General features: G+C 40.3%; 2 protein-coding genes across 2 annotated transcripts in view; one reads left to right on the top strand and one right to left on the bottom strand.

Moving 5' to 3' along the window:
* The window catches only part of LOC119726826 (cell cycle checkpoint control protein RAD9B-like), a 33,155-nt gene extending 21,223 nt beyond the window's left edge, over window positions 1-11,932 (bottom strand). Inside the window, exons 1-8 of the mRNA XM_038198684.1 lie at window positions 11,706-11,932; window positions 9,717-9,787; window positions 9,000-9,152; window positions 7,886-8,000; window positions 7,266-7,365; window positions 5,765-5,871; window positions 5,230-5,336; window positions 3,020-3,084 (exon numbers count right to left, since the gene is read on the bottom strand). Coding sequence (XP_038054612.1) covers window positions 3,020-3,084; window positions 5,230-5,336; window positions 5,765-5,871; window positions 7,266-7,365; window positions 7,886-8,000; window positions 9,000-9,152; window positions 9,717-9,787; window positions 11,706-11,739 — 752 coding nt within the window. The 5' untranslated portion in view covers window positions 11,740-11,932. The remainder of the gene's footprint in view (window positions 1-3,019; window positions 3,085-5,229; window positions 5,337-5,764; window positions 5,872-7,265; window positions 7,366-7,885; window positions 8,001-8,999; window positions 9,153-9,716; window positions 9,788-11,705) is intronic.
* Window positions 11,933-11,958: 26 nt separating this feature from the next.
* Window positions 11,959-21,262, top strand: LOC119726965 (vacuolar protein sorting-associated protein 29). The gene is made up of 4 exons (XM_038198814.1): window positions 11,959-12,071; window positions 16,675-16,866; window positions 19,008-19,243; window positions 19,489-21,262. The coding sequence occupies exons 1-4, from the start codon at window positions 12,069-12,071 to the stop codon at window positions 19,604-19,606; spliced, it is 549 nt and encodes a 182-aa protein (XP_038054742.1). The 5' UTR covers window positions 11,959-12,068; the 3' UTR covers window positions 19,607-21,262.
* Window positions 21,263-24,546: the final 3,284 nt, after the last annotated feature.

Genomic DNA, 24,546 nt, shown 5'->3' with positions numbered 1-24,546 from the left:
TGTTAGGCTGTTCCAGGAATGGGACGAGGTTTTGGTCACAATGGTGGTGCCGAAGCATGCTCAACCCAGGGTCTGGTGGCCCCACTTAAGATCCTTCGCACAGAGGGCTATTAAGCTAGCTGAAATAGGCCAAGCAGGGGTTTGGAGCACCCCTCTACAACCGGATGCATTCCAAATATCAAGGGGCTGCCGTTCGAGCTTTGGGCTCTACAGTGTTACTTTTCCAGTAGTGGGGTACCACGAGTCTGCACGTCCCCTGTCAAGCCGCAACGTGTTCTCCTTGTATCCGACTCCATGTTCAGGGGGTTAGAAGATTTTGGATGGCCTCGCGCTTTAGATGTACAGATCTCCGTTAACAGAGGATCAAAAATGCCCACTCTGTGTAGAAGCCTGGTCTTAGCTTGCCGCAACGGGCAACCAGAGGTTGCTGTCCTTCATGGAGGCATAAACGACCTTAGTTGATCGACCGACTGTTCGCAAGGAGCACTAGAAGTGATCAGGGTATTTCGGGCAGCTGCCACACGAATTAGGGGGGAGTTTCCTGGCTCTGTGTTCGTTCTGTCTTCAGTATGCCAAACAAAAAAGGTCAGGGTCAACTCCTCAGTTGCTACAGTCAATTTGGCTTTGAAGGACATCTGTCACGAGACTGGCTGGCACTTCTTCTCTAACGATCATATCGGGCAGTCTGACCTGGCAGACGACGTGCATTTGTCTATGCCAGGATATCTCAAGATCCAACGTAAGCTGCGTTTGTTTCTACAAGCCATTTTGGGCTTGCCACGGGGGGTCGAAATACCATGCTAATCAAGTCTATACAGCATAGGCCAAAAAGAGAGGGTGACACAGAACCAATGCATTGCTGGCTGGAGTGGATTTAATTGACGTTTCGAGACAGTAAAACTGCTCTTCTTCAGGAACCTATACAAGTAAAAAAAACAACAATAGCAAAACTTAAACAAAACGAACTTAAACGACAATAACAGAACTTAAACAAGGGTGATAACTGTGGTGATTGAATCAGGTCGAAAAGGGTTTATGAATTTGCTCCAAAGGCATTAGAAGGAAGGGTAAAGGAATGGTGTGGGGACTTACCAGGTTGGGTGCGTGTGTGTGTGTGTATGTGTTGACTATTGTAGAAGTGACTGAAAGTGGAGTCTGTAGCAAGCGGAGAGTAGGAGATAAAACAGATGACAATGGACAATTAAGCCACAAAGAAAGTGGACAAAGGAGGAGCTCACAGCCCTTGGTGTCAAGCGGGAGCTAGGTAGGATACGGTGTGTATTGTTGTTTGATGTTCATCCCAGCTGGTTCCACTGTGTTGAGTTGGTGCATCCATTGTATTTCTTAGGGTTTGCGAAGTTGGGTGGAGTTGGTGGTGATTTGTTCTATAGCTAAAATTTGCATGTGAGAAATGTTGTGGTCTGGAAGATTGAAGTGTTTGGTGGTGGCTTGATCTTTCTTATTGAGTGAAGCATCAGACCTGTGACCCCTGAAGCGAGTTTTTAGAGTAGTGCATGGTTCACCGATACATTGCATGTTGCATTTGGTGCATGTGAGACAGTAGATGATGTTTTGTGAGGTACAGGACAGGTGGCTTTTGATAGGAAAGATTCTCCCTGTAGAACTGCTGCAGACTTGTGTGGTATTGATAGCGTGTTCACATGTGACACAGCGTTTAGCTCTGCATTTGAAGAATCCGGCAGTTGGTGTATCTGTGGGTTTAAGTGATGAAGACACAAGCAAATCTTTCAGGCTTGGGCTCCTTTTATATGCAATCATGGATGGATGTGGAAAGCAAGACTTCAGTCTGGGTGTGGACTGAAGTATGTTGAAGTTGTGGAGAAGAGTGTTGGAAATATTGGGGAGATTGGGGTTGTATGGCAGACATAGAGGGATGCGGGTATTTGCATAGGCCTACGTTGTTTCTGGCACACCAAAGTGTTTTGTGTTGCTCCTTCTTTTTTTTTTCTCATCCCAAGATGATTGCCGTGACGGCCAGGCTGGAAATTGGATGCAGCGCTGGATCGGTTCTTGCAAGAACATCACAGTACTGGATACCACACGGAGGGCTTGGGACTGGACTCAGCAACTCCGCAGGACATCCTAATGTTTCTGGTCGATCGCGATTCTAGAGGCCGCACACAGATTCACATGGTAGGTTGTACAAATTTGGGGAAACATGGAACCTTTTCTTGTGGATGTCCGCTCAAATTGGCTGCAGGTACCGTGGTATAATCATGTAAGTTTATAAGACTGCGCGCTTTGATCTGTTCAATGCAAATGTAGCTTTTGCTAATAAAGGCATGATAAAAATATATGGATATTTTGGTTCGTTCTGGGTGTTTTTTTTTTTTGGGGGGGGGGGGGGTCGTCTTTGCCCCTTCCAGGTTTGGGTAAGGTTTGGGTGGTAGTTGTAGGTTTCCAGGGCTCATAGCAGTAACAAGGGTCCATGTTTCGGCGAAAATCTATCTCCCCCATATCTAAGACCTGTAGATACCGGAGTCGGACGGAAACAAAGACGGTGGTGCAAATAGGTTACTATCGCCCCCATATCTAAGACCTGTAGATACCGGAGTCGGATGGAAACAAAGACGGTGGTGCAAATAGGTTACTATGTACATCAGATTCGAACCAGCCAACCGATCCCGTTAGCTCAGTGGTCGAGTGGTAAGACATCTGCACTAGAAAGCAGGAGGTCGTGGGTTTGAGTCCCACCTAATAATAATAAAGTGCTCATACCAAAAATAAACATAGTCCTCTCTTTTGATGTTTTGCTTTAGGGCTACAAGGAAAAAAGATCTGTCCATTTTCATGACGGGTGGTATATGGGTGAAGCTGGGTGAGATTTAAAGCTCTTTCTTCAGAATTATCTACGTGAAGGATTAACAACTTTGTGCAGGTTGTTTGTACATTTTCCAAGTAGCAACAACAAGCAACATACCAAAAGAACAATCAACACTACAACTCTTAGAAAAACTCCACACAAACACGAATGAAAGAAATAATGAATTGCCCTTACTTTCCCGTGGACTCAAAGTGCAGTGACATAGGCAAACCAGCAGCATCAGCAAAAGACAACACAGCCTACAAGATAAACACTTATTCATTAAGTTATCAATGTAGGCAATCAAAAGTGGACGTAGTTAGAAGTGGAAAATGTATGTAGTCTTTAAATGCAGTATCAAATGAAAGGGGTCAAAAACTATGTGAGTGGTGTGCCAGTGAGATGGAATATGGAATATTTATTTATTTATTACATTTGTATTCATAACTTCTGGTACTGAAACCAAGGATTCCCAAAATAGCGCCCTACACACTGTAAAGCTTGCAAGCCTGAAGAAACTTGTAGAGAGAAGTCGATGAGAAGATATTACAAGTTTAGAGGTGGGTGGAAAACCCCGGAAGAATATTCTGGGGAAAACCCAAGGAATCAGGCAGGAGCTGAAAACCCAATCTACATTTTGGCCCAGGCAGGATTCGAACCCGGGTCACAGCAGTGGAAGGCGAGGAAAGTACCGCTACGCCAACCTGACTCTCCCAAGTGTTTTTTGTGTGTGCTCTAAGGACAGCTTTAAACTAACTGTCTGTCCCTAACATTGAAAATGTGAGTTCTCTATAACTGATACCAAATCATCTATATTTTGAACTCTAACCCCCTAGGCCCTTTTTCCTAGGAACCATCCTCAATCCTCCGAAATCTTCCAAAACAGCCAGGATGATTTTGGAGGATTGAGGAGGGTTAGGGTTGCACAAGTGATCAACGGCATCTTTATGACAAATCTCTTTGTATAGTCCGCATGGGAAGGAATGTTATAATGTCTGCGTGAATACATGTAAGTGCCCAGGAACAGAACATTTCAGAGGAATTATACAGACTATATCACCTGAGATATCATGCTGACAGCAACAAACAAACAGGTAAAACAAGTACATATGCATCTTTATCATATTATTTGTCAACAATAAACATCGAAGCTTGACTTAGATGATGCGGATGCGTGACTTGAGGGGAGTCAGGTTGGCGCAGCGGTACTTTCCCCGCCTTCCACCGCTGTGACCTGGATCGAATCCCGCCTGGGCCAGAGTTGTAATGACCCGAGTCAATGACTCCAGTTGAGTCCCTATGGGTAAATGACTCGACTCGACTCAAGTCACTCCGAACAAATGACTTGACTCGACTCGAGTCCATAATCAGAAGACTTGACTCGACTCGAGCGAAGGCTAATAAGATTCAAGTCCAAAAAATAAAAGCAAAACTCTGCAAAAAGTATTTGCAATGACTTAAAGTGCAAAATTTATGTTCACATCACATTGCGAATACAGTACAGTACAGCAGCCGCTTGTCATGTACAAACATACAACGTGTCACAGACTCCCACCTCATGGTTCTAGAACGCACAAAATACTATCGAGAAACCGGATTTTAAACACATTTTCCAATTTGTTGTTGCATCATTGGCTTTGGGCGTTTTTTATTAAGCTCTTGGATTGGAACGCCAGCTAAATTTATGCCCTGCTTTTATACATTTTGGTAAAGAGTGTTCAAGTTTTTGTGACTCAACTTGACTCGAGCTAAATAGTTGACTCGACTCGACTCCACTCAACCTTCTTGACCTAATGACTTGACTCAAGTCACTCCTTTAAAATGACTCGACTCTACTCAAGTCACCTCTTTAAAATGACTCGACTCACAAAAATCATTGACTTGTTACAACTCTGGCCTGGGCCAACATGTGGTTTAGATTTTCAGTGGGTTTTCCCCAGAATATTCTTCTGGGGTTTCCTCCCACCTCTAAAACTGTAATTTCTTCTCATTGTCATCTCTCCACAGGTTTCCTTCAGGGCTGCAAACTACAGTGCCTAGGGCATTTTTGAGGAATCCTTGGTTTCATTACCAGAAATGATTAAAAATTATAATAATGATTAATAATTAATTACTGAAGCCTTTAGACAGTCCAACTTTCAAGAGAGATATTATATGCGCGGTGCAGAATAGAATAGTTGGCTGATAACATTGGCATCATGTGACCACATACATCAAAGTGTTACGTCATGATTGTCAGGCATAACCAATACGCCTGACAATCATGACATGATAGAGCTGTCTTGAAAGTATAGCTTACTGGGATCAGTGACTTCATTTCCAATCTTGATATCATAAGTGCTTTATATAAAGCAATCAAGAGATGCCAGCAGAGCAAATGGGTGGTATTCCAGGATACAACTTACCCTGAGTTCCTTTAGGCAAAATGTTACTTCTGCATCAATGCCCACTGTATAATCATCAAACTCACTTGGGCTTAGAAACATCTCCGAGTGCACAACCTTGTTAGGATCTGTTGACGATAGAAGATTGACCTCATAAAGAATGCAAATAAAACCTACATAAATTTACTATGAAAAGTAGTGGTTGAGGGGCTACTTGTGCACAGAGAGCATGAACTTTTCAATCAGAATGTTCAGAAATATGAGCATCACAGATATTACGCTATAGTCCAATGCATGTTGTATCAAAAGCATGAGGTTCTTTATCCTCAAGGAGTGATTCAAATCGAAGGTGGTGTGTTTCATTTGTTTTTTAACTTAAGGTTTTCTTCGTGTGATGTAATAATCAAAGCCATATGTGAAAAAATTAGAAAGTTATGCATGTTTTGTGAAACTGCAAGCCTTTCACCATATGACAAAATGACACTCCGCACCTCAATTATTAAGCAGTTTTTCACTCTTTTTGTAATGGTTAGACTGTGATTGGTGGCTGATGTACCTGGTTCATCTTCTACATAGTTCTTGAAGCTGACCTGTTGAGGAGTTACGTTCAATGTAATCTCCTCCTGTGACGTCTGGAAGCCACTCACAACATCAATCAGAGCCCTAGACAAACAACACAACTTGTCATCAAATCTCACCTATATCACAGAAAAACACGATCTTTCTACGTCACATTTAGATTTCAGTATTTTACGCCAAATTCAAACATCAAATTTCTGCCATCTTATTTAAATTACCACAGACCAATTCTGTATTGTACCTGTAACAATTTATAATACAGTTATTAGTATGTTTGACTTTTGATCTGAACTTCATCATTCTCATGTTCTTAAACAGCAATTGCGGAAACCTTTTTGAAGTTATAGTAAATACCCTTTGCATGCCTTTGGCCCCCGGGGGCAAGTTGATTAGGACATGGCATCTGTCTTCTGTTGTTTCCCTGCAGTAAACACACTGTCAAGAATCTCTTTTCAGAAGATGCGTGGTTCTGAAAAGAACTGGTTGGTTTTCAGAACCACACATTGTCTCAAAAGAGATTCTTCTGCATGGTGTTTCTCAGAGATGAAACTGGCCTTGGCAACAAAAATCTGAAATTGGACCTTGGTTAGGAGCCACAGCGTCGCGCAGCGCAGCGCAGCACAGCGCAGTGCAGCACAGCACATCAATGTCATAGGTCAGTATTGAACCTTTTCTCCAGCCGGAAAGCATCTGATCAGTGTTGGTCTAGGTGTTTTACCCTTGTGCACATTTTACGTGCCATTTTCATTGACTTTTCTTGGAAATAATAATTAAAAAAAACATTTTGTAGAAAAATCCTTAAGAAATCATTTTTGTGGGATGGTTAAAAAATCTGAAATTTCATTGGAAAAGTTTTAAAAATCTGATTTCAGATTAAAATCTGAAAAGTTTCATCTCTGGTTTCTGCAAGCCCTCACTAGTTAACGCTACCGCCATGAAGTTTTAAATCTTATTTACACCGTCAAGAGTTTTTTTATGTCCAGCATTGTGCTCCCTCCCAAACCCACATCTAGTCCCCATTAGCACTTGGAAAAGAGAATGCTTGCCAAAAAACATCCAAAATGACTCATTTTTGATGATAGATTCTAAGATTTCTTGCACACGGGTCCCTCCTTCTTTGAACAGTATTATAGGACATATCCTTTCCTGATTTGCAATTGTGTGGCAACTTGTGAAGCAAACTGCCACATTTCAGCTGCTCCAATGCGGAACACAAATGAATCGTATTGGACACTGCAGAAGTTGAATGATTGAAATGTTTTTTTTTTAGCACATGCAACATAGCTAGTGCTGTCCACAATCATGACAATTCTGTGACATTTGAAACATTGAAGTAAACCTTCATGTACATGTTCTACACCTGACGCATGCATTAAGATTAGCCATTAAAATAAAGGTTAGTGCCAACCGACCAACCCAATTTTTTTTATATATTGGCTACAAAATAACAGAAACAAAAGTGTAAAACAAAATCTCACTTTGAATTAGCCACAATGTGGTTAGGACACAGGTCTTTGGAGAAGACAGCTTGAAGGGTCTCTGTTTCTTGGTAAGTCAGATTATGGGTCTTCACAATACCTGAAGAAAAAGGGCAGTTAAATGAATGAAAACGCACATTTTTCATAAAGAACATATTACATTTATTTCATGAGTTAATTTACGAGCGTCAGGACTTGATTATGTTTTGAATATTGCACAAAAACAGCATTCCAAAGAACTGCCATACCAACTCACCTTTATCACGTTTGAAGTTGATACATTATGTATTTCTTGAGATATCTGACTGTACTCATCATATTATGCACACTAGTCCGCAATGGGTAACAGTTCCACATATTGCAGTGCTTAGCAGATACAGCCTGGTTCGTGAAGTTTTTAGATGATATTTGCCTCTTCATGTAGGTTGCCTGAAACTTTCATGACTTTAATGAAATACGGAGTCCTGTATGTTGAGTTACACTCGATTGATGTAAGTAAAACCTTGGTCGTTTGTCTCTTTGCAATATATATGCATCTCCATGTACAAAACAAAACAACCTGAGCTTCCTTAGACACTGTACAATGTACACTATGAATGTCTGATTTGTAGGGAACCTACCATGCTTGCAATGCAGAAGGAAGACTAGTCGGCAATCCTTCAGATCAATGTACACCTGACATTTATCCACTGTTTTCTCCAATGTGTAGAGCGACTTGAAAACTGTCAGGCAAGACTACATCGTAAAGAATCAAGAAGTAATTGCTGCCATCAAACTGCTATTAAATCAAACCCCAAATTTGCCAAACAATGCCAACATGTGTGGTGGAAAGAGCGATCACACAATGCATGCAGCAGCAGCAAATCAGAAAATCCATACAATCAAAGTATTTGATACTTTTGAAAGACATAAACTCAAAAACCCAGTTTTGTGGACCATGACTTTCTTTGAAAGAATTCAGCCAAATGCCGACATTTTATTTTGGACAGATCTATTTATATCTGTTTAGGGGTGCTTAATCAACCTTTTGGGTGCTAATGCAGTGCTACTGGTCTCTCTCAATTATGAAGTCATTTCCTACAGACCACCCACATGCATCGGCATTTTGGAACATTTTCACTGCGCACTGTGTGCTTGATTGCGTAAAATACGCAGTTGCAGCATTTGCTGTAACATACGGGACGGCGTGAACAGACTGTTGTGTCGCGATCGTGTAGACTACATACATGGTTACACGAAACTGAGCATGCACAAAAGAGCCATCGATGTGAAAGAAGAACTTCAAAACAGTTGACTTGTAGCACTAGTACAAGGCTGTAGCTGAATTATTTGTGAGTTTCAAGTACAAAACACTGAGCAACCGCTGAAACCGGCATCAAAAGAATACAGCAGGTTCGGCTCAAGTCAAAAGGGGGGGGGGGTGCTGTGAATGGATGGCGATGGCATGCGCCCCTGCTCAAGAAGTCTGAGAGGCACGTTCTACTAGAAAATGTTAAAATCTAGATGCTTACTGCTGCACTCTAGCACATGTAAGAGACTTTTGGATTATAAGTAAATCATTTTGGGTTCATGATCACCTTGGTTGTACGGTCATTGTAATTACTGCAAATTTCGAAGTTGATTTCTCACACATGAAAGGGTTGAAGGCATACTGTACACGTACAATGTGAGTAGCACATGCATCTTGTTTTCTTCAATTCATTCAACATCTCAGTATACACCTCAGGACATTACCTTCATTGTTATTCGGCATCTAAAGCTGTCCTCTTCCTCTTGATTTGTCTCCTGTTGATTATACGTCCCATTAATATACGACAGGAAGAAACTTGGGGCAAACAGGAAGCAGGCATAGGCTGACCTTGAAGAGTTCACTGTCCTCAGAGCCAGCTGATGCAAAAAGAACACACACATAATCAACAGATAGCTCGTCTCATGGATGAAGTGACACTTTAAAGTAAATTACCTGGTGACATTTTACATGCAAGTAGCATGTTCCTGCTTCCACCTACATGTACAATGTATGTACCTTCCTGTAGTACTATTTATGTAGGATTTCTAGGAGGAAGTTGGATCTTTTCTCCACATCATTTATAAGTTGAATCTTGCCCACTGATGGCAGGAAGGTACATGTGTACATTGCTGCTTTTGCAGCTGAAGCGAAGCCTGAATGTGTAATGCAATTACAGGACAAAATTTGACAATATCGTTCTTTGCTCCGTCATCAGATGTACATGTATAGTTACTGCAAATTCCTTCAGAATATTTAAATGAAATTGAAGCCAGGATATATCACTTCTGCTCAAGCAAGCAATGATACTATTAGTATTACCTAAGCAAAGAAATTCAACCTGTGTCAGGGCCTAGTCATAATTTACACTGTACAACCTTAATGACCTAAGAGCCAAAGTACGAATATGAAATGATCTGATTGAAATATTCTTAGTTTCTTACCCCATGATCTAAAGGTTCGATGTACAAGTCTTCTCCAATCTTTGATAAACAGTGGATACTTCTTCCAAATACTAGTTTGGAAAACAAAGGGTAAAATGAATGACAAGGTTTTTAAGATTATAATGAAAACCATCTGTTTAAAGTTTCTGCTGACTATCTGGACAAAGATTTCGTGACAATCTAATTGACAGTTGATTGATTGAAGTGACATGATTACTACAGGTGATTCAGATCATATCCAAGATAGCTTCTTGTGATAGTTTTAGTGGAGGGAGAAAGCAGATTCTTTTTTTTTCCAAACTGAACAATGGTTATTGATTTCACCGTTTCACATTTATTTTACGTGGTAACGGATACATGATCCAAACAGTGGACTCCCTACCGTAGCACCTATCTCCTGGATCCCGAGCTCTCTGGCTTGCCTCGGGCAACAATGTCAAAGCAAACCTCTCCACCAACTTTACCAGAATGTTACTTTCAAATCCAAAGACTTGAATGTGCTTTATATTTTAGGAAAATGATTGCTTACTCCAAGATCTAAGAGGAAAAACAGCTGTCATTTTTACAGGTACATCTCTGCAACCCCTTGTCCGATTGTATTCAATTTCGTGTTGGAATTTAGATACGCTAACATGTGCAAACGAACCTTGAAATTACACGAAATAGACGTCCAAAATCGGTAGACAAATGTGAAGAAAAACATAAGCGTTCTCTACGAGATTGAAAAGGCCCTCGCGGCTTCGCCGCTCGTGCTAGTCTTTTTATGTGTCGGCATCCTATCATATGCATCACATGAAGCAGACAGGTAGCTTGGAGGGCTCCGAAAATTTTGCACGCAAATGACCCTGGGTACTTGTCCAGCGTCATTTGTCAGGGTCCCTTGTCAGGTTAAAATCTAATTTCTACACGTTCGTATGGGTCTTCATCAACGGCAAATTTCGTTGAAATGACACATCCTGAACACGCGGGAAGGCAAATTTAGATTCCTAGGTGAGTACTCAACATATGTACGAAAGGGGGTCAACGGGGGTCAGACAAGTCGACCGTTGAGACAACTCGACTCGGGACAAGTCGACCGTTGAGACAACTCGACCGTTGAGACAAGTCGACCGTATGTGCGATAAATGGAAAGACAAGTCGACCGTTCAGACAAGTCGCCTCGCATGTTTTGGAACCTAGTTTTGGGGATAGTACCGGGGTTTTTTTTAAGGCGTCTGATCGCCGTTTGGGAGTGATGACATGATAACCATGATATAACAGAGCCGATATAGCGCAGCGTCGGATTGTCCATGCACATCGCCGTTCGTTTTTTCTGGACCTGTGCGCGCATTTGCCGGTCAACTTGTCCGTACCGTGCACGGTGCCAGCCCTGTGCGCCCACTTATCCCATCCCGGTCAGTCAACGTGGCCGTACCGTGCACGGTGACATCGTTTGTGCCGGGCCTGTGCGCCCACTTGCCGCGCCGGTCGACGTGCCCGCGTGCCGGGCCGGGCCGCGCCCGGTCACGTCCTCGCGGGTGGGGCGCACCAGCCCAACGCGCGCGACGGCCACCGGATCGGAGCGCCCACTGTACATCGAGTATGCCCGCGCCGCGCCCGTGATCGGTCCTGCCATGCAATTTTTTCTGCTCCGCGTATACATTTCCATTAAGTCGAGCTGTCTCAACAGTCAAGTTGTCCCGCGTCGAGTTGTCTCAATGGTCGAGTTGTCTCAACGGTCGACTTGTCCCGAGTCGAGTTGTCTCAACGGTCGACTTGTCTGACATTCTACAAAAGTGTGTATGGCGGATCGATTTCGCCATGTTCGAAATGCCACAACAGCGTGGCGTTGTATTACAACGCCACGTTCACGGGTCTATCCAGAGCCCTGTCTGCCTCCTTCCGGTTCCGCGGCCAGGATGATGACCTAAAGATTTTTATTTTAACTTAAGAGGAGATTTAACACATAATATGACTAACGACTGCGGCACTCGGATAACCTAGGCCTACCTTTAATGTTGCTTCCAGGTATCATGCACTTCATATCGTTGTTTAGCGAAAAATAAAACTTTGAAAAAAAACCTCTCACTCACAGTTTCAATCCTCAATGCACACATACATGTATACACAAGTTTTGCGCTCCATGCGCAAACAAGCGAGGGCGCTTTTTGACACATGCAGAAAAAAATTGGTACACAAAATCAAAACCATCTTCTACCGTCGCGTACCATTGGCCGCGCCGCTGCTGCATGCACAACCATGCACAAAATTAAAACAGCGCGATTGTTGTGCTAGCGCCCTCTAGCGAATCGATCATTAGCATCCCCCGGATCCCGAGCGGAGTTGTAGGCCTACACTACAGTCTTCAGCAAAATGGTAACATTTGTGATCTTATTTATTGGTTCATCTTCATCCGGCAATTGTTACAATCATTTGAAAACATACACATGGTTACGCAGATCTTTTTGGAAAATGATAGTACAAACAGACGTTTTTCTTGGGGATGAAAGTTTGCTTGCGACACGCCCCCGGTCTGCATGGTCTGTATCAGTGTACAGTGGTGTATGGCGGTTAGCCCCATAAATGTGGCCTATTTAACTGGACTACCTCCGTAAACATAGTCATAGGCCACACATCCACATGTACAAAAACGTGTCGCACTTTGCCAAATTTTGATTTTCACATTTAGGCTTAGTTTGTTGGGGTTTTTTTGCTTTAGAAGCATACTCACCCTCTTTATAGGCTAATCAGAAAGTGCTGCCTTTTTCAGATGTCTAATTTTTGTGAATTTTTATGTTGAAATTTTGATACGCAAACGTGTGCAAATGAATCTGGAAATTTCACGAAAAATAGACATCTGAAAAAGGCAGCACTTTCTGATTATCCTATAAAGAGGGTGAGTATGCTTCTAAAGCAAAAAAAACCTACAAACTAAGCCTAAATGTGAAAATCAAAATTTGGCAAAGTGCGACACGTTTTTGTACATGTGGATGTGTGGCCTATGTTTACGGAGGTAGTCCAGTAAATAGGCCACATTTATGGGGCTATATGGCGGTATTTCCCGCCCCACCATGCCCACATGTGTCATATCAAAGCATTAGTTACTTTTAGGACCCTTCTATTTTTCCCCCATTATTTGAAACCTAAACCCCCCCCCCCTCAACTTTTTTCGTGATAGCCTTAAAACAATTTTTTCGCGACCCGAGCTAGCTTCCTATGACTTTTTAGCCTCAAGCCTTGCACATCTTTTGATACCAAAAATATAAAAATTTGTCGGCGCTGTGCTCCGTGAAAACTGAATTTTCCCATACGTCGTGAACACAGAGCAGAATTACGGCGATGGTGAAGTGTAGGGCCCGGTTCCTATGGGAACAAAATCCACTTTAAAATTATTGGACCTAGGCCTACCAAACTAGTTGGTGACATTCTCAATAAAGAGGTATGTCATAGATAGAGGGCAAGGTTTTGATTTTTTGAGGGAAATTTTGGGGTAAAATGACAATAATAATAATAATAGATTTTTGAGCAATAAAAACATTTGTGACTCTAATTTGATCAAAACAAAACAGGGGCCCTACACTTCACGATCGCCAAAATGACCATTCGTACATATATGCATAATTAATTAGCCATAATTCCCAAACCCTTTGACCTACATGTATGGTCATGAAATTTCTTGGGTATGTTCATGATGAGTTGCTGTATTAATGTACCAAGTTTCAAACTTTCTCGTCACTGGATGGCCGTAATCTTAAGGGGGCGGAAAGAATGCGTGTCAAGCATGTCACCCCCCCCCCCCCCCCCCCCCCCCCCCCCCCCCCCCGGCTGAGAGATGGTCAAAATAACCCGGCTCTTTTAGGGTTGATACTAATAGATGAAAGTTCACTGACACGCCTTCGTCAGTTCGGGGTAATTTCAAAATACTATCAATAGGGAAAGCTAAGAGCTGGTATTTTTGACCCGATGAGAATTCGGCGATCGTGTAGTGTAGGGCCCCTGTTATTTTTTTATCCAAAGATTCAAAAATGTTTGTTATTGCTCAAAAATCACCTTTATAATTCAAAAGCAGGCTTTTCTCAATTCTAATGACACCCGTTTTGCAATTTTGAACAGTTTTTTTTGGGGGGTAGAAATCGCGATTTTCCTGCGCTTGTTTGTGCCTTGCGATTCAGCACGCCGTGGGTGCTCACGGTACATCGCGTGGTGATTGCCATTATTATTTTGGGGTTGCGTGTTGTCGCTGCGCTGTCATCGTTATTTTACCCCAAAATTTCCCTCAAAAAATCTAAACCCTGCCTTCTATCTATGACATACATGTTTATTGAGAATGTCGCCAACTAGTTTGGTAGGTCTAATGATATTAAAGTGGATTTTGTTCCCTTATAAGTTATAGGAACCGGGCCCTACACTACACGATCGCCAAGAATTCTACCGCCTAGTACGTACTTAGTAATAAGGTGTTTCACGGTATGTGCCATCTTGCCCGCGGGGCAATTTAACATGCATTGCTGTGTACACATCGTCAATGGAAAACTTTGGCACTTCCAAGTCATCATGCAGTCATTCTAAAATGCGCCCGCGTCTAGCAGCGTGTGTTCTTTTTGCCCCGTGAACAAGATGGCGCGCATAGGGCTTATTAGTATTACGTGAAACACCTTATTGCTCAATACAATGAGAAAACAAGATGTTCAGTTCCTGCCCTTGATTGTCCATTGTTGAGAAGTCAGAATGGCGATTGTGTAGTTTTGCAACCTAAAGCAGACTTTTCTCAATATAAGGACACCTGTTTGGTAATTTTTAACAGTTCCTTGGGGTAGAAATTACGATTTTCCTACACGGTCTACAGTTGGCATGGTTGTTGCGGTGCGATTCAGCGTGTCTTGTGCACTGACGGTACATCGCGCGGTGTCGCCATCTCTATTTCAGTGTTGCATTGTATTGTTGTCATCGTCATTTTACCCCCAAATTTTTCTCAAAAATGCAAAAGCCTGCCCTTTATCTATGACATGCGTGTATGTTCTTAATGTCGCCAACTACTGAACTAGCAATTTTGCAGTTGTTTAAGCAATTATTATAAAACGAAAATATTATGCAAAACATTTTAAAACAAGTTTTGCAAAAGAAAATATAACAATGAAAATATTTCAATTGCGCAAACAGTAAGCAAACGTCCTGATGACTGACACCACTCGCTCAAAAATGATGTGGTCCAAAGCAATCAGCTGAGCTATAGCATGAGCAACGGGAGCCACTGTATCAGTTATTATGGCATGAATGCTGCATGCGCTGTGCATCATGCTTCCCTGTGCTGCAGCGTGAAGGAAAGCTGGTGGTCTTTTCAGAAAACAAAGGTTTCCTTACTGAATTTGTTGATTGTGAAAAAAATATCAAACAACATATGGACAGCAGAAATGTTATCGTTTTTGAGAAATGTACATGTACATAAAGATTTTTTTTACGTACGCCTTACCCTTTAAAAAAAAATGTAAACATAACGTGTGTCAGCCTGATACATGTTTTGAGTGCCTGGCCATTGTGGACAGTAATTCTGTTGCTCTGGTAAATCTGTCCACTGGACAGATTTACCTGGGTTATTATGGCCCCCTGCCCAACAGAAAATGTGTCCCCCTGGCAAATTTGTCCCCGTGCAATGTATAAGTCTAGCACACAGACTGTATTATGTGCGCAGCGTTGCGTCGGTGCATATTGCAACATTTGTGGCAGTGGTTATTACCATTCCTCCAATAGGAAATTTTGTTATTATTTTGTTATTAATATTTTCATTTCAAATATTTACACTACCTGACTACAGGTTTGTAATACATTAGCCAAGTTGTACAAGTTGTACCTAAATGATTGCACAAGTTACAACATAATTTGTTGCGCAAGTCACAGACTTACACACTATCATGAAACTGTCATGAAATTGTCATACCTGAAATGTTGCTAACTGTGAAATGTTGCACAACTTGTAGTGCAAGTGGACTTACATGTATGCTACTATGAACAACTGCAGTCTAATACATGTATGTAGGACATTTAGACGTAATGCGAAAGTCCCCAGTGTCAACGTTATTCAAAAGAACAAACTGTGAACAACTGATAGGGGACAGTGTCTTCTGCAAGAGTGCAAAATCAGGTCTGCACATAATTATTATAATAATAATAATAATTGGTACATGTACCTTGCGCAAATTCCATGAATATTATTTATCCCTGTTCATCAGGAATGAGACCATTTTTCTGCAGTAGCTTGAGATCAGTGCAATTTGGTCTCCACCTTCATAGGTACCGGTTTATACTCTTAAGTGCCTTGCCCAAGAGCACAAGCACCATGTTCCATGTCAGGGTTCGAGTCCAGATACCAAAGTACCGGTACACCAGTCAAACAACGTAACCATTGGACCACAGCACCCCTCCCCCCCCCAAAAAAAACCACCAAAAAACCCATTTCTTCTGCTCAGTTAATTACCGCGATCATAGTTTTAATCTCTTTCACCAGTCATAAATGGAGTATGCAAATCTATTATGATAATATACACATGTACATGTATGTCAAGGCTGTAAACACATTTGCATTCCGAATGGTAGTAGAGAGGGTGGGAACCTGTGTAAAACTGGTTCAGACACAATACTGATTGCTACCCACATCAAATGTGGACGGGATTCCATGAAAGGACTCGGGGCGGGAACCAACGTTTTCATTATCATTAGCAATATGAATGCATGCAGCAACAATTTTGCACTCAATCTCAAAATATGCTGTCTGTGTAAGTTTACGTACTTGTTCTTCAGAATCACTTGAGCACCGAGGATATTCAGCATTACATGAGTGCTTCAGGAACGAACCCATCTACAAACAAACAGCAAGCACTTGAAAAAAGTATAAGAAAACCTCACTTTCCTGACACAAGTTTTAGTTTTTTCCTATCTATTAATCTCATATCAAACCTCCTTCTGTATTTATTCCTTGATGTAGTTGGTTCTGGTGTTAGGAGATCTTCACATACCTCACAGGCAGAGTGGCTTGCCAGCTAAGTTCAAGAAGCTACTAGTCCCTGGCAAGATCCAGCACATATTATGCACTGGCAACCTGTGCACTAAGGAGTCCTATGATTATCTCAAGACACTTGCCAGTGATGTTCACATTGTCAGAGGAGACTTCGATGAGGTAAGAAAGATGAAGATCATTTGTTTGTCCTTGTGTTCTCCTTTGTCCAATGGGAGAACATCTTGTGTTGAAAACTAACTAATATAGTCAATGTTACACTTCTCAAGAAAACCAATTAAAATCCATGTACATGTACATTGTAGTTAGATGCAGCATCCCAACATCAGTGTACACTGAACATTATAAAGTGCTACCAGTATTGTAGTCGAGTAATTTTATCCAAGTGCCAAGTTATCCCGTAAGAACGAGTGCAGGTATCGGAGCCCAAGTTACTTTGACCTTTTGCGTACAAGTTTTGTGAAGTATTTAGACCTTGGAGTACTTGATATAGAACTCAAGTTAAAACAATTAAAATCTCAGGCAGTGATGAGTGGAAACTGAATCCACCTCTTCAGCAACATGGATGTAATGGACTACTTTTGTCAACTAGTCCGTTGTGATAAACGTTGGGATTGTTGGTGTGTATAAATATATTTCTGTATGAATTAAGGCATTTTCTTGTGTGCCAGTGCCAATAGCTTTTGTGGCAAATAAGTCAGGAATTCCTCAATGGTGGCCCATCGTAGCCACCTTCTCCCGCTAATTTCAAGCCTTGATGCAATTATTAAAAATAAGAAGTTGTTTTTAGGACATTATCTGTCTTTATATTAACATTTTAAAACATACCTCAGTGGAAATACATGTAGGCCTATGCAAAGACTGTCGTGATGCACAGGCACATACCACATTGGAAAAAAATCTCAAAAAATAAATAAATAAATCTTGACTGACCAACCCTTCATTTTTTTGGCAGTGTTACTGGAAACACAATTTTGTGTGCCTTAGACAGCTGTTAAATTAATGTGTATAACTTTTTATAGCATCTATTGATGTTTTTGTGGAGTTGTTTAACTCTGCCCTGCTGCTGCAAAGCACAGGCTCTGGCACTTTGACTAGTGTAGGTATCTAGATCCAGATGGTTTGCAGTACTCTGTCGGTAGAGGGAGAATATTAAAGGAGATGTTCCATTGTCTGAGAGGCCTCTCTACAGTCACAAAGGTCATTGGTATCCACACTTCTGCATTAAGACTGTGCACCTGCCAACTCCAATCTTGAGACAGGGCCAGGTTGACCATGTGGCTCCAGGTTGACCATCAGTAGCTCCAGGTGGCAGGGATTCCTAAGGGTAGAGTGACAGCTTGTGGAATGAGATTCAAGCCTCTTGATCCAGGCCTCTGCTCTGAGGGTGTGATTTCCAGACAGGGGATGGATTTCATGGAGGAAATGTGTCCTGCTGCTTAGCTCTTTCTATACATGAGGTAGTGTCTCTGCTCACTAATGGAGGGGCAATGCCACATAGGAAGTACAAATCATCCACTCGCGTGGGGTTTAGGCAGCCAAAAACACAATGGTTGAGCATTCAACTTGATTTGTAAGGTTTATCACTTTGACTGTAACTTAAATCTTAGGTTTACAATTCATTTTCATCATCCAACCTATCAAGATGAGGTTTTTCCATATACATTGGTCCAGTTTGGTTTATTTCAAATGATTCCACAAAGCAGTAAATAAATGAAAATGTGAAAGGAAGATTTCTTTTTCATACAATAGGATTAACCTCAACCCTGCTCAATCCAATGTGATCCAACTATTTTACATATCCTTTGGGTACTGTTGGATTGAGCAGCAAACCCCTAGTTTATATTCCTGTTGCAATCTGTTGCATTCAGCAGGCAACTAAAACATTCATAGTCGGATTCTGTTCAGTTACTGGTAAATAACGCCAAGTTGGACATTGTTGGATCCGGTAGCAAACAGAAATATAAGGCATAGTTGGATTCTGTTGGATTCTGTTGGATTGTGCATGCCAGTTCTTTTATATTTTCAGGTACCCAGCAACTAAGCAAGTTGGGTTGTGTGAAACTGTGTTGGATTGAGTAGGAAACTCATAGGAGTAACCGTCCGACTCTGTTGGATTTAGCAGGGTAGTCCTGGGCAACTACTAGGGGCCACTTGGGGTTTAGGGTTAAATGAGCACAACAAACCTTTAAAATGGTAACATATCATTACATTGGGTGTTTGTTTATACACAGGATTGATTGATATGACATTTCCTTAGCACATGTTGATCCTAGACTCATTTCATTTACTTTCATTCTCAGAATGTCTCCTACCCAGAGCAAAAGGTGGTTACTGTTGGCCAGTTTCGCATCGGTATATGCCATGGTCATCAGATGATTCCTTGGGGTGATGTGGAGAGTCTGGCTATGGTTCAGAGACAACTGGATGTAGATATCCTCATCTCAGGACATACACACAAATTTGAAGCATTTGAACATGAGAATAAATTCTACATTAATCCAGGCTCAGCCACTGGAGCGTTCAATGCTTTGGAAAGGTATGGCTTATGCAACAAAGAAAGCACACCCCCGAGCGTTATGTTTCTTCGCTTTGAGAATGACAGTTTTAGTTGCAAGAAAAACTTTGATCATTGACCTTTATTTATTTTTTTTATTTACTACATTGTAGCTCAGTGGCCCTCAAATAATACATGAATGAGTGGTAATATGTCAACAGTGAATGTTGGTTAGTTCAAAACTTTGCATGTCCATTTGTATTTTCTGCTTTTCTTCATTTTAACAGCAACATCAACCCTTCCTTTGTGCTGATGGACATCCAGGCATCCACAGTGGTCACCTATGTGTATCAACTCATTGGAGAAGAAGTCAAAGTTGAGAGAATAGAGTATAAGAAAAACTAACGGTTGGCTTAAGGACACCTTACAAACGTTGCATCTTGATTGTGACATTGCATTAATTTGCACACTTTGTACATATATAGTTAGGCCTTTTTTGAAATTCCTCTTGGAAAAAAACCACAACTTTTGTACTTCATGGTATCCCTGCCCATTCAAATTGCAATGGTTTGTGGTGTTTACTTGGACAGCAATTATGTATAGATCAAGATGACAATGATTAACTAACCTACACTCTATATCAATGATCACAATAGGCTTTGATCCTGTATCATTACATTTAACCAATGTATTTTTGGCAAAAAATTATGCCTGTGTATTGTTTACAATTTGGCACATAGGAACATTGATAATTCCATCACAATAGTGTCAGGTCCATTGGTCCTTGAACTGCATCGTAAGACATTTTATTTAGTCACTGATGAATCAATCAAATCATATCAGTAAGAATCTACGTAATCAGTGATTATATTTTGCAATGCACCATATTTGTTTAGTAAAATCATCACACTTTACCAGGTTTCATACCTTTTTCACTGGGTATGACTGTATATAGCAATCTGGCTTGATATTGGAGTTGGAATTCTCTTTGGAAATTTCAATTAATTTATGAAAGTTTCATAGCATGGCTGTAAAATGAATTGGCAAAGAATAAGACATTATTTTCGTTCCCTTTAGAAACAAATACTGAAAGAGTTACATTTCTTACTTCAAACTGTGTTTGTATCAAATAGATAAAAATGCCCAACTTTGCTGTTTCCGCTAGTGTACTTCCACAGCCAGGAAATAATGTTCTGATGAGGGTGCACACATTACTGATTTCCATAGAGCATCAATATTCTGATGTGTTTCTTGTACCTGATAGGTAGATAGTAGACTTGTATTCGAGTCATCAAAGATCGAGTCCCGAGTCATGAAGGTCCAGTCCGAGTCCGAGTCACAAAGATCGAGTACGAGTCACAAGTCACCTGTATGTACATTGGACATTATTTTTGAGGTACTGCTGAAACCTCAAAGTGTGAATGCTTCCATTTTTGTCAGCTAATTTAATGAACTGAAAATACATGTATAACATGTCAAAAAAGGCAAGCCACCAGTGTCTGGAAAGGATATGGAATACTATTAAGTTTGCATTTATGCAACATCAAGTGTGGACGCTGTGGTACATGTTTCGATACATTTATTTCCCAAATCAATACATCGGAAACAAGCCAGCTGCACACGCTGTGTATTTACAGTACTTGCGTTTCTTGTGCACCGAATTGAGTGACTATCGCTTGCTCAGGACAGGATCGTCTATAAAATAATTTGCGACTATATTGTTGAAAAAATAAGTGATATGAGGCAGTTTTGGTCCGAGTCCGGAGTCACGCAGGGGTCGAGTCTGAGTCCGATTAATTTGTCACCATTTCTCGAGCCCGAGTCACGGAAAATAGGACTCAAGTCAGAAAGTCCGAGTCACGAGTCATACAAGTCTGGTAGATAGAGAGACCTCCAAAAACTGTCTTGTGGAGTATATTAAGGGGTTTCTTACAAATGCTTTCTATTGAACTCAAACATATTTATATTATTGTCAGTTAATGAGTATTTTGATTTGAGCATTTTGTCAGTTATGTCCAAATAAACTACACTGTACTCAAGAATTGCAGTATCATTACATCAGTCAGTTTGCCACTTTGACTTACTGCCAGTGAACATGTATTTCATTGTTGCTGTATAAAATGTACATTGTAACACGGTGTGCAATCCAGTAGCTCCCCCCCCAGTCCATTTTGCAAGGTCCTATTTTATTTGAGGTGATTAATTATACAAAAAAGACTGCATCTTGACCTCAACATTTTGACCATTCAGCGGGCACTTTCTATATCCGGTCTTGTCATGTATATCTATAAATAAAACCTAGACACGGCATCTATTCTTTTTTTTTTACGCTGTGAATTGAGCAAAACAGTCTGCGGTCATGCACTCTGTAACGATATGTTATGTGATATGCCAAGCAATAATAGAGCTGGCCAGTCACGGATGTGTCTAGGTTTTGTAGATCTATTCGCGCCCGGCTGTGTTATTCAAAAACACTGCATATGAATCGACAAATCACAATCTTAGGCCAGATTTGGGAATATTACGTCGCAATTTAGTAAAGTCAACTCTGTTTGGCTGGCGCGTTGGGTCGCATAAATTTGCATTCTTAGATATATCTACGTTGGACTGGAGATAGGGCTCCGTGGACAACGGTGATATCGGACTACCCCCCCTTTTTTTCGAATTTGCAGCACTGTCCTGGTCAATTGGTGTTCAAGATTTTTGGAAAATGTGGCAGGTTAATCAAAAGTGTGTGGTGATATATACCCCCATTCCCCCTGGATTTTCTCCCCTGAGACTACCGGGGTGTGAGTGACCACTGATACAAATAGCTGAAAACACCTGAAAAAGGTAAAAAAAAAAAAAAAAGTGAGCTTTGAAGCACTAAAATCATCTTTAAAGCTGAGATTTCAAACCCCTGGGACTAACTTATGTGTACTGTGAAGGGTTTGGCCCAGTACAGAGTTAGTTATGTATCTGTGTGAACTAATGAAGACAAGGCTATATAGACATGTAGTTATGTTCCAAATATTTGACATCACTTTTGGAGGCCTTGAATAACGACGTGTCTAAAATCTTGGGGTTTTTTTGGACTGGTTCACTATGTTGTTGGGAGTAAATTTTTTTCAGAAAATGCACAACAAATCAGGCATTTTAAATAATTATTTAAAGTATATTTAATATAAACCCTCCAGATTGTAAGACTATTTTATTTATTTTTTTACACGCAACAGAAACTTCACTATTATGACCATGGTGACTGAATCCCAATTTTAAGCTTCAATAAAAACACCAAATTACAAAACAAAACAACTATTTCAAATTCAAGAATTCTTTTAACAAACAAAATGAAAAAATAAGCTAATCATGCCATTACATCAAAACAGCTTGTGAAGAATTAAAAAAAAATCAGTTGGAAAATTAAATCTTGTAAATTTAATTGAATAATCTAAGAATACAAGGTGTCCCTCCAAACAGCTCTTTGCAAGTTCTAATGCAAACTTTAATTTGTCTAAAATCCATCATTTGTTAGTAAAAATACAATTACAAAAATATGTTGTACATGTATGTTTCTTATTTGTGACCCGCTCCACAAAAATGAGTCTGTTGTGGCAAAACTGACATTTTGAGTTAACTACATTAATAAAATGGGAATGAAATAAGCTTTCATTTGGTATATCATGGGCCTCTCTAGGGCGTTTGGTTGCACTCTTGTGCCTTTTTTAATTCTGTCAAGTTTTTGCAAAGCAAGAAATGTCTCAATGAAGAAAAAAGGGTTTAAAAATTACAAATACACTGTAACTAACCAAGAAAAGCACCAAAAATCATGAATTTGTTAGTCTTTTTCTTACAATATTTAAATTTCTGTGTAAGATATCTGAACTAAAACTATCAAACAACCAAAATAAAACAAAAACAAAAAATCAAAATTTTGAGAAAAATTTTCACTGTTTCCATTTAAAAGTGGTGAAAGCTGGAATTCAAGCTATGCGACATCAGACTCATTTTTGCAGAGCGGGTCACATTTTAGTTTGCCAAAAAATAGTTAGGTAACAAATATTCTCATCCACCAAATGTTTACAAAAATATACAACTATTAACAGCTTATTTAAATGGCATAAAACAGAATTCTAGTCTAGATTTTAACACTCCTTTTTTTTTTCTGGCTGAGATCAACAAATATTGTTGTCAATCTTTATTGTTCAACACAAATCAAAACCTAGTCTCCTTGAATTGTTTTTATTTCCTGAAGTGAAAGCTTCATTTAATGAATTATGTGCACGGGTGCATTTGTGCAATGAACCATCCGCAAATGCTGCAGGATCTTCCAAAAGACCACAATATAACAAAGTTAGACTGCATATAAACAGTGCCCAAAAAATGTAAAACATTTTGAAATGTTTTATGAAGACGCTTTCAGTTACATGTATGCTTCCTGAGGCAACACATACCAGTGTATTTCAGCATTGCAGAATAATATACAAAAGTAGAATATGGCTGTGCAGAGAAAGTGAATTATAAGTATTCATAAAAGGCACTATTGTAATAATTATATTGATTTGAGATGTCAGCTGCCACATAGATGTTTCAGCGGTTGACTCAATGGTAATACTAGGTTCACACATCCCCATTTTTTAAGCCGAACCGCCGCGAATAACAATTCTTGAGTAAATCAGGGAATAGTTCTTGGATGCCTCAGGAATGATTCTGTTAGTTCAGTGAAAGATCGGAAAGCGCCCCAACAATTTTTGACATGTTCAAAATTGTCAGAATTTGAATTCTTGGTTTCTTCTTGTATTCATAACTAATTCTAGATATTCTTACAGCATTGATTCTTACAAGTTTTCTACAGTTATTCTTGGTGGTAACAGTCCAGAATAATGCCGAATCATTACGAATGTACCAAGAATAGACGAATAGTATAAGAATAACTACCAAAACACTAAGATTTTGTTAAGAATAAATAAGAATGAATCACAAATAATGCTGAGTTATCCAGTTTTTCCGAAGATTTTATTAAAAATAGCAAGAATCAAGCACAATTTAATATGAATTGATCCAGAATAGTCCCTGAATGATGTGAAGATCTACGCTGTTTGGCAAACTGGAACTGATTGACGATGATCGCTTGTCTAGTCAGGTTGTCGGGATTGGTTTAAATAACGGGATCGCCTGGATTAGGCCTCATTCTGGATGATTCCCGCATGTTCTGATCAATTTGTAATGAAATTAGTATAATTCTGGGTCATTCTGGATGATTCTGGAATAATTCATATCAGTGTTGTATTCAAGTACTTTTTTGCCGAGTACCAAGTACTGTCGAGTACACTGTACTTAGGTTGCCGAGTACGAGTACGAATACT

The sequence above is a fragment of the Patiria miniata genome, unplaced genomic scaffold (assembly GCF_015706575.1).
Source record: "Patiria miniata isolate m_02_andy unplaced genomic scaffold, ASM1570657v1 HiC_scaffold_2, whole genome shotgun sequence".
NCBI classification, from domain to species: domain Eukaryota; kingdom Metazoa; phylum Echinodermata; class Asteroidea; order Valvatida; family Asterinidae; genus Patiria; species Patiria miniata.
This window is presented reverse-complemented; position numbering and strand designations above follow the sequence as displayed.